The 9789-nt window shown below is 38.6% G+C and overlaps 2 protein-coding genes across 2 annotated transcripts in view; one reads left to right on the forward strand and one right to left on the reverse strand.

The window, feature by feature from the left end:
• Nucleotides 1-9789, reverse strand: part of nmu (neuromedin U) — a 367892-nt gene that overhangs the window by 298034 nt on the left and 60069 nt on the right. The window lies entirely within an intron of this gene.
• syne2a (spectrin repeat containing, nuclear envelope 2a) overlaps nucleotides 1-9789 on the forward strand; it is a 103949-nt gene that overhangs the window by 93187 nt on the left and 973 nt on the right. The window contains exons 90-100 of the mRNA XM_077219692.1: nucleotides 192-374; nucleotides 488-625; nucleotides 755-949; nucleotides 1353-1578; nucleotides 4613-4710; nucleotides 4946-5072; nucleotides 5839-6041; nucleotides 7964-8158; nucleotides 8244-8372; nucleotides 8497-8688; nucleotides 9651-9700. Coding sequence (XP_077075807.1) covers nucleotides 192-374; nucleotides 488-625; nucleotides 755-949; nucleotides 1353-1578; nucleotides 4613-4710; nucleotides 4946-5072; nucleotides 5839-6041; nucleotides 7964-8158; nucleotides 8244-8372; nucleotides 8497-8688; nucleotides 9651-9700 — 1736 coding nt within the window. The remainder of the gene's footprint in view (nucleotides 1-191; nucleotides 375-487; nucleotides 626-754; nucleotides 950-1352; nucleotides 1579-4612; nucleotides 4711-4945; nucleotides 5073-5838; nucleotides 6042-7963; nucleotides 8159-8243; nucleotides 8373-8496; nucleotides 8689-9650; nucleotides 9701-9789) is intronic.

Below are 9789 nucleotides of genomic sequence, written 5' to 3' on the forward strand. Positions count from 1 at the left end.
TGCTGTTTAGGCAGTTATTCAGTTATTAGGAGAATATCAGATTCCTCAAGCAATCATGTATTGCATGTCTGCAGTTTCTCATTTACTGTATGTTTAGTCATTCAAACTTATTGTGAAAGGTTTCTAATGTTTAAAACACACCTGTTCGTTTTTATGGTCATAGTTAGAAGTGTTTGGTTTCTCGTTTTTAGGGTTCCCAAAGGCAGGTACATGAGAGCCTCCCCCAGCTGGAGATCATTAATAACCAGTACAGGCGGCTGGCACGGGAGAACCGCACCGATGCTGCCAGTAGTCTAAGGACCATGGTGCATCAGGGGAACCAGCGCTGGGATGCACTCCAGAGGAGAGTGGCTTCAATACTGCGCAGGCTCAGGGTGAGGACACACACACACTTTTTTTATGTTATCTATGCATTTATATTTCCCTGAGTGCCCATACAAACCTCTCCCAACTTAATTTTTCCCCTCTCTCTTTCCTTCTCATTCAGCATTTTACAAGCCAGAGAGAGGAGTTTGAGGGAACTCGCGAGAGCCTTCTTGTCTGGCTGACTGAGATTGACCTCCAGCTGACCAACATGGAGCACTTCTCAGAGATCCATCTTCAAGACAAAATAAAACAGCTCAAGGTTAATCAACCATGTTTCATTTAAATTCAGTCATTTATTCAGTCCGTAGATGAGAACAAATTAATAAAATGACAACCAAATGTAAGTTTTAGGTTAATTTAATTGAACTATATTACTCTCCCCCTCCAGAGTTTTAAGAAGGAGATCACTCTAAACACCAATAAGATCGATGCTCTGATCGTGTTTGGGGAGGGTCTGATTCAGAGGAGCTGTCCTCTAGATGCCGTTGTGATAGAAGATGAGTTAGAGGAACTGCACACATACTGTCAAGAGGTGTTTGGCAGAGTGGCCCGATTCCACCAGCGCCTCACCAGCCTCCGCCTGGTATTATTTATTCACTTTTCTTTTCATTCTCTATACAGTGGCCCATAACAACAAATTTTTGCATTTTGAGCCCCTTTGGAGCCTATCAACTGTCTTTTTGTGAAATAGTTTTCTTGAAAAGTGTGTTTGTGAAACACACATGTTGTGAAACATTGAATTTAAATGTTTGGGGTCCGTAAGATAAGAAATTAATATTTTTATTTAGCAGGAATGTATTAAATTGATAAAAAGTAAAGACATTAAGGATGTTACAGTACGAAAGATTACTTTTTCAACAAAATGCTGGTTTCCACAAAAATAGTAAGCAGTAACTGTTTTTCAATCTGTTTTTGATCAAATAAATGCAGCCTTGCTGAGCATAAGAGACTTGAATGATAGTGTTTTCTCTCTGAAACCACTGCAGGAGCAGCCAGACATCTTTGATGGTGAGCGGTCCAGTGAGAGGAAGAGCACCCCTGCCTCCAGCCAGCCCTCCATGTGCTTGTTATCACTGCCTCAGGAGCGCTCAGGCCGTGAAACCCCCGTCAGCGTGGATTCCATTCCTCTAGAGTGGGACCACACTGGAGATGTTGGCGGCTCTTCTTCACATGATGAGGAAGAGGATGCTGCATTCTTCTCTGCCCTGTCAGGTAAATTTGGCCAAATCTAGTGCCTTGTTCTTCCTTAGAATGGCTTATTATATCGACTTGGTACCTGTTGACAGCATTGTTTCCTGGCAGACTGATAAAAAAAAAACAGCCAATCAGATGCATGTTTTGCCAGTTGTAGGTCCATTGTAGGTCCTCTCTCTCTCTCTCTCTCTCTCTCTCTCTCTCTTTCTCTCTCTCTCTCTCTCTCTCTCTCTCTCTATCCATCCATCCTGTTCCGTTCCCACACCACTGTCGATACTTTTATGTATTTACTAGGTTTGCTGGATCATCAAAGGCCTGGTATTTTTTTCCTTTCATTGCAGAATTTTCTCTCTCTCTCTCTTAAATAAAAAGATGCAAGTGTCCTCCCCTCACCCTGCTCTACTATGTGCTCTTATCATGAAAGACTTGGGCCTGTGATTAGGTTCTGTTGGTGAAGAGGTGGGCTGAGAGCTGGGCATGTCCATATCTCAGGGAGTTTTTGAGAAGGTTGAGCCCCATGGCTCATCACAGCTCAGTGCACCTGCTCATCCCCCTCCACAGCTTTCATGCTCATGCAAAAGATAATAACACTCATTTTATCTAAACTGCACACTCTTGAAGTTTTACTCATTACTGGAGACATGATGGTACATGATGTACCACCAGTGTGTCAGAATGTGAAAAATGCTTTTGCTTTTAAATGGGTTGTACTTTTATCCTGAAATCTACTTATACTTGATTTTTTTATGCCAATAACATTTTGGTAAAACATGTTTAATGACAATTTTCCACCCTGTCTCTGGCCCTTTGAATTTAATGGCCTGTTTTTACCCCTCTGCCTTAAAAAAACACACATTGTGCATGGTAAATCATGGGTGACAGAGCTTTGTCTGCTAAGACTCATGCTGTGGATTGGCTGTTGGATTCAATATAGTTCCAACTTCACCATCCTGCAACAACAGCCTCTTCACAAAGCGTACAATACAAGTAATATTAAATGTTTTTTAAATATTCTTTTAAATATTACTCACAAACTGTTAAGATCAGACTGAAATGATCAGGAACACAACTGTTCAAACATTTGGAGTTAGTAGAAAATTTCAGAATGTAGACATTAAATTGATCAAAAGCAACGGTAAAGACATGTATAATGTTACAAAAGCTTTGTTTCAAATAAATGCTGTTCCTTTCAACTTTCCATTCCTTAAAGAATCCTGGAAGAAGAAAAAAACAACTTTGAAAAGAAACGAAACAGGAATAGATTACATTTTAAAATATAAAACAGTTACTTAAAGTTGCAGTGTGTCAATTTTAGCAGCATCTAGTGGTGAGGTTTCAAATTGCAACCAACAGAAGTTACGGTGGCCGACAGGAAAAGATCTTGTCGTCTGCTTAATTGGCTACTCTCTCAATGAGGTTTCTTAAAGATAAATTAAAAATATTATTGTTACTTGTTCATCACTGTGTCAGTGTTTTATTCACTGACTTTAGCTAGCTTCTTTGCCCAAAGAACAACATAGTGACGAAACGCGCTTTGTATTAGTTTTTCCGTTTAGGGCTTCTGTAGAAACATGGCGGCGCAAAATGGCTATTTCAGTGTCAAGGGACCCGCGGTGAACATGTTTGTAGATAGATGGCTCATTCTAAGGTAAAAAAAAAACATAACGGTTCATTATGTAGGGTCTTTATACACCACTGAAAACATAGTTATGTATATGATATTGCATTTCTGTCAACAGATCCTCCTAAATATTACACAATGCACCTTTAAATTGTAATAATATTTGTCAATATAACTGTCTTGTATTTTTTTATCACATAAATGTAGCCTTGGTGAGCATAAGAGACTTCTTTTAAATGCATTTAAAAAAATCTTACCACCCCCAAATTTTTTAATGGTTGTGTACCTGATCATTTTTATATTTTAATTTCAACGCAGATCAATATCTTTTTTTCCTTTTTTTCTCATTTCAGAGGAAAAATGCATACATTTATCAAGGCATAAATGCTTATTTACAATAAAACAAAACATAAAAGTGTCAATACAAAGTCAGCATTACAAACCATCTGCAAATGGTCGTGGAAATTAAATCTAGATTTATTGTATTTTCCTCATTTTGACAGCAACTATGTACAAGAACGAGGGGAGCTACTTGTGATTCTTATTAAAATTACCTTGCATACCATTTATGTGTTAAGAAAAGTCTGGGTGAATTGGTTTTATATAATCATTCCATTTTCTCCATATTGAACAAAAATCTTCTATCTGGGTTCTTAAGGAAAAGGAAAGCTTTTCCATCACAAATATATTGTGTAATATGTCAATCCATTTGAAACTGTTAAAACTGTAGGTGGCTCTGGTTTTAGCCATTTCCTTGAAAACACTTTTTTCCTGGCTGCCAGAAGCAATAACATCAGCTTCTTTTCTTTGTTATTCCACCCCTCAAAAGAAATATTAGCCATATATAAAGATTCACAATTAAAAGGAATCATCACCTCAAAAACAGCCTCCAAATTTATTTTAATCCCTTGCCAAAACTGGGTAAATTTCTGACAATCCCAAAAATATGATAATGGTTAGCTTCCCTATCCTCACATAATCTCCAACAGCTAGCACCCTTCCCTTTGCATCTTTTCTGTGTTGGCATAATTAAAAACCTTATAACATTCTTCCAACAGAATTCTCTCCACGTGGCTGAGCTTGTAGATTTCCATTGTATCTTACAATTTTTTTTTATGCAGATCAATTTAAATATTTTTTTTCCCGCTTGTGCTAAAACTTTGAATTTGATATGACCCCTGTAAAAACAAAATAGTTTTACACTACTTGTGTCCATTTTTATTTTAAAGCCCAAATTAAAAGTCTGTGCAGAGTATAGTTAAATCTCTCTCTCTCTCTCTCTCTGTTTCTCTCTCTCTCTCTCGCTCTCTCTCTCTCTCTCTCTCTCTCTCTCACTCTCTCTCTCTCCTCTCCTCTCTCACTCTCCTTCTCTCTCTCTCTCTCTCTCTCTCTCTCTCTCTCACTCTCTCACTCTCACTCACACACTCACAGGACAGAATTGGCTCTTTCAAAACATGCCTGAAAGGCAATCCTTCCAGCTGGACTCCTCCTCAGCTACACACACAAGCACTCATTTTAAACAAGGCTACGTAAGTATACACCCTTTCCTTTTTAACCCAGCACTTTCATAATTACATAATTTTGCATTCTGCATTACCCATGCAGACTTTGCTAGCATAAATGTTGATTCTCAAGTAGTATCGGCATGAAGGGTGATTGTACAGTAGATTATTCATAGTTTTCTGTCACGTGACAAAAGGCCTGTCAATGTTCCATGCTAGTATAAACGTAGGCACATGTGTGATGTGTCTGTGCACTCTGCAGGTCCAGCTGATGTCCGAGTGCAGCGGCAGCATAGAGAGTATGAAGAGGGTTTCGATGATCCTGGATGATGAAGAACAACAGGAGGAACAAGGCCTCACTGGTCTCAGCACTCCAGACAAACAGTCAGGTACAGACACAGAGGGACATGAGGATGTCTGTCTAGTACTAGTCCTTTTTTTTTGTCTAGTGAGTCATGTAACAAAATTCTTCACAAATAGTTGGCTACAAGCACTGAAGCAGATCACATGTACAGGGAACTGTTTGTTGTTATTTTAGATAAGTATAAAAGCATAAACACTTATTTATCAAAAATAGCACATACTGTAATTACAGCCTCATGCCACCTCATGGATGGAGGAATTGATAGTTAGGTAAACAAATGGATGGATAAATAGTTGGATGAGTGGATGGATGAATGGATCAGTGGATGGTTAGATACATGAATGAGCGGTGGATGGGTAGATGGATGGATTGGTAAATAGGTGACAGGGTGGATATATTGATAAATTAAAGAGTAGGTAGTTGATAGAGATTAAGGGATGGATAATGAAATGGTTGGGTAGATAAAATTTGGATGGATGGATGGATGGATGGATTGATGAAGGAACTGTTGAGTGGATTGATGTATAGACAGAAGGATGAATGGGTAGGTAAGAGGTTAGACAAAGAATGTATGGATGGATAGATGAGGAAAAAGATAAGACAAGTGGATAGGTGGATCAACAAATGTATGGATGAATTGATGGATAGCGAGTTGGTTAGACAAATGGAGGAATAGATGGATTGATGGATATGTGAATAATTTGATGGTTGAGTAGATAGATGGTTAGATGAATGAAACAAATGTATGGAATAGAATAGTGTCCTGTGAATGTGTCCTCTTTTCTCCGCAGGAGTGATCGAGCGCTGGGAGCTGCTGCAGGCTCAAGCAGTGAGTAAGGAACAGTGCTGCACCAGAGACCCCCAACAGCTGACCTCTGACCTGCACGACATCACTTCCTGGCTGGATCGTGTCATCCCTGAGCTGGATAGGCTGCAGAAACCCGAGACATCAGCCAGTGTCAAGGTTTTAGAAGAGAGGGTCAAACAGCTTAAAGTGAGTGTCACATTTACAGTACTACACTGCATCTAATCACATGTGAATCATTACAGATACACCTTCATTCATGTTCTTAATGCAATTAATATTATTGATGATGGTGAATTATTCATTGTTGTCAGTCACGTTACTGGCCTGGCCTGACCTGGAGGGCAAAGCATCCATTGAATTGTAGCACAGGCCTGTCAATTTTCCATGTTTCAAACCATGAATATTTAGATCTCCTCTCAAAAGAAGAAAGACAAAGATAGTAAACAAACTACAAGCTCTCCAAATACAGAACCTGTCATAGTATTTCAGTCACTAAAAACAGCTGGACATTCTAAAACACTTAACATAACTTTTTTTTAACGTGTCTAAATGTACTAAGAAATATTAACTTCAGTATATTATATATATGTATTGCTGATGCATACTATATACAGGTAAGCTGATGAGCCCAGTATATGAATGCAATGCACTAAATTTGCAGCCCTAAAAAGTTTTCTTTATAATGGTTGTCTATGGAAAAAAATGCCTAACGTGAAACTTTCTGGTTTAGTTCTAATGAATTTGGTTCTCCAATTTCACTGTCTTAATACATTAAGCCACATTAAGCATTTTCTTTTGGGAAAAAATGTAATTTAGCACTTTGCCTTTATAATCTGGGCAAATCTGCTTGTCTGTATTCATCAATTAGCTGTATACTGACTTTGAATGTCTTAGTACATTTGTACTATGGAGGAAAGCCTTAAATACATTGACTAGTTCAGTTCAGTTATAAAGAACATTTAGAACAGCCACAAGAATGACCAAAGTGCTTTACAAGCTCAAACAACTAAGGATCGAAAAGAGAACAACCAAGAAACTACATTTACAGATTTATAAACAGAAAGCAAGGAAGTCAAATAAAAAATTAAAACATACAGAGGAGAGACATTAACAAGTTTTAAAAGCTAAGGGAAACAAATAGGTTCTCAGAAGATATTTAAAAACTGATAAAAAAGGAGCTACTCTAAGTTGTACTGGCAGGCTGTTCCACAATCTAGACCGAACCACCGAAAAGGCTCTATCTCCTCTGCGTTTGAGCCTGGTCCAAGGGACAGCGAGTAGATTTAGATTACCAGATCTTAGGTCTCGGGACGGGTTGTAGGAGTGTAGTAGTTCACAAACAATTGTACACGTATAGGAGAATTTTATAGTCAATCCTAAATTGGACTTGAAGCCAATGGAGATCTCGCAAAATGGGCGTCGCATGATCGAATTTACGTCTTAAGAAATTTGGCCGCAGCATTTTGAACCAATTGAAGACGAATGATCTGGGACTTTGAAATGCCGCAGTACAGAGAATTACAGTAATCCAAGCGTGATGTTATAAAAGCATGAATAGCTGTCTCAAGGGATTTTTCGGGCACAAAATGTTTAAATTTAGCTAGAAAGCAGAGTTGAGAAGCTAGAAGCGACAACAACGGACACCTTTTTCTCCAAAGTTAATCGACTATCCAGGAAAACTCCAAGGTTCCGTACACATCTGGCAAATTACAACAGAGTGTAGTTATCGAACTCAAATTTGTCAGATGAGCCAAAAACTATAACCTCAGTCTTTGAATCGTTCAATGTTAAAAAGTTACTTGCCAGCCAAAGCTTTACCTCATCGAGGCAATCTAATAAAGATTTAAATGCAGCAGGGTCATTTCTTTTTAACGGCAGATAGATCTGTGTATCGTCCGCATAAAAATGGAAAGATACTCCATGCCTTCTTAGAATCAAGCCTAAAGGAAGCATGTACAGGGAGAAAAGCGAGGGAGCTAAGATAGAGCCCTGGGGAAGTCCAGTTTCAAGGAGAGCAGCAGAGGAGGTCAAAAACCCCTTTTTATATTAGAAAGTTAAAAAAAAAGAAATGATTGTCTTCACACGCTGGTTTGTTTCTCATTACGCAGGAAATGCAGAAGACATTCGCCTGTTATAAGACAAAGATGCTGTCTCTGAACCTGGGTGGGCGAGAGCTGCAGCAGGGGTCCACTGGACATGAGCTTCAGGACGGACTGCGAAACATGAATCACCGCTGGACAGAGGCTTGTGCAGGCCTTGAGGGATGGGAGGACAGTCTACGCAATACCCTAGGACGCTGTCAGGTGATAAAACCCTCAATGAACGTCTATCGAGTTTGATGCCACATGAAACTTTAACCCTCATCACTGACCATCTGCCCTCATTTAGGAGTTTCACGGGATGGTCCACTCTCTCCTGCTGTGGCTGGCCCATGCGGAGAGCAGGCGCTACACGGTGAACATTGACGACCCTTCTGTGCAGCCCTCCATGCTTCAGGAACACAGGAACATTCTGAAGGTGAGCCAGAGAAACCGGCTGAAACAACAGCTTCTCCATCTAAGACTGTTCAGGCATGGATACCATCTCTAGTTAGTGTTGTTACTCGTGTGCTGAGCTTTTGTTTTGCACCCCCTGGTGGCAGGATCTGGCAGAGGAGCTGCAGGGCAGGGAGGAACAAGTGAGCTCCCTGCAGGAGATTGTCTCCGAGCTGCTCCCAGAGGCTGCTGGGGAGGACAGTGCTGAAGCCAGGGAAAAACTCCACGTCATTGGAAGCAAACTACGACTGCTGTCACGTCAGGTCGAGCAGGATCTCAAGATGATTCAGGAGAGATTGGTAAGGACGTTTTGCTAAACATTCTCAAGTCATTTACAGAACAAAGAGTAAAAAAAGGGACGGTATAATTGATGACCCATTGCAACCCTTGAATGAATAATATACATTTAAATAATGCTGTCTTTATAAGCACATTTTGCTGAAAAATGCACTGATACCGCTTCACTGAAAGAGGGGATGGAGCTTAATTAGTTTAAGTTTAAAGTTTTAATCAAACCTTGAGGATTTATTAAAACCTTGAACATTTTAAGCCCTCAGAAGCACATTTCTCTTCTCCCTAATTAATACTTTTTTTTTACCATTCATAAGTTGTTGTTTTTTTATAAAGAAATTAATACTTTTTCCTAGCAAGTAAAAAATAAAAATTAGTGTTTCAAATAAATGCTTTCAAAAACGTTCTATTCATCAAAGAATTCTGAAAAAGCTAAAACATAAAATTATAAATATAATAAAAAAGTTTATTAAAAATATTATAAAAGATTTTCACTAAAATACTAAACATCACAACGGTTTTCAACTTTGGCAATAAGAAATGTTTCTTGAGCACCAAATCAGCATATTAGAATGATTTCTGAAGGAGCATGTGACACTGAAGACTGAAAATTCAATTTATTAAATTGTGTTAAATTGTAGTATTTCACAATATTACTTATTTACTGTATTTTGATCAAATAAATGCAGCCTTGGTGGGCACAAGAGACTTCCTTTAAAAACATAAAAAAAATCTTACCAAACCCAAACTTTTGAATGGCTGTATACATTAAAGTTATTTGATCTAAGAGCAAATTTTCCCCCCATCATATCAACAAATAAATGCAATAAACCAAGATAAGGCAGTTACTGTTCAGTCATACTATAAATAATATTTCAATTAAAAGTATATTATGTGCTCATGAATTAGAGTGCTAGGATCTGGTTCAGTAGTTTTCATTTGTGAACTCTTCTGAGTCATGTGCTTGCAGGAGAACACAGCTGATGCTGCAGGAGACAAGAAATCCACAGAATGCTCTCGGTACCATTGCGCGCACACACACACAAACCATTTTCATTTTTTTTAGCCTTTTTACATTTTTAATCAATAGTTAGAATATATTAAAAAAG

Source organism: Siphateles boraxobius, unplaced genomic scaffold (genome assembly GCF_051911475.1).
Source record: "Siphateles boraxobius isolate OS27281-9 unplaced genomic scaffold, OSU_SipBor_1 8, whole genome shotgun sequence".
Lineage (NCBI taxonomy): Eukaryota > Metazoa > Chordata > Actinopteri > Cypriniformes > Leuciscidae > Siphateles > Siphateles boraxobius.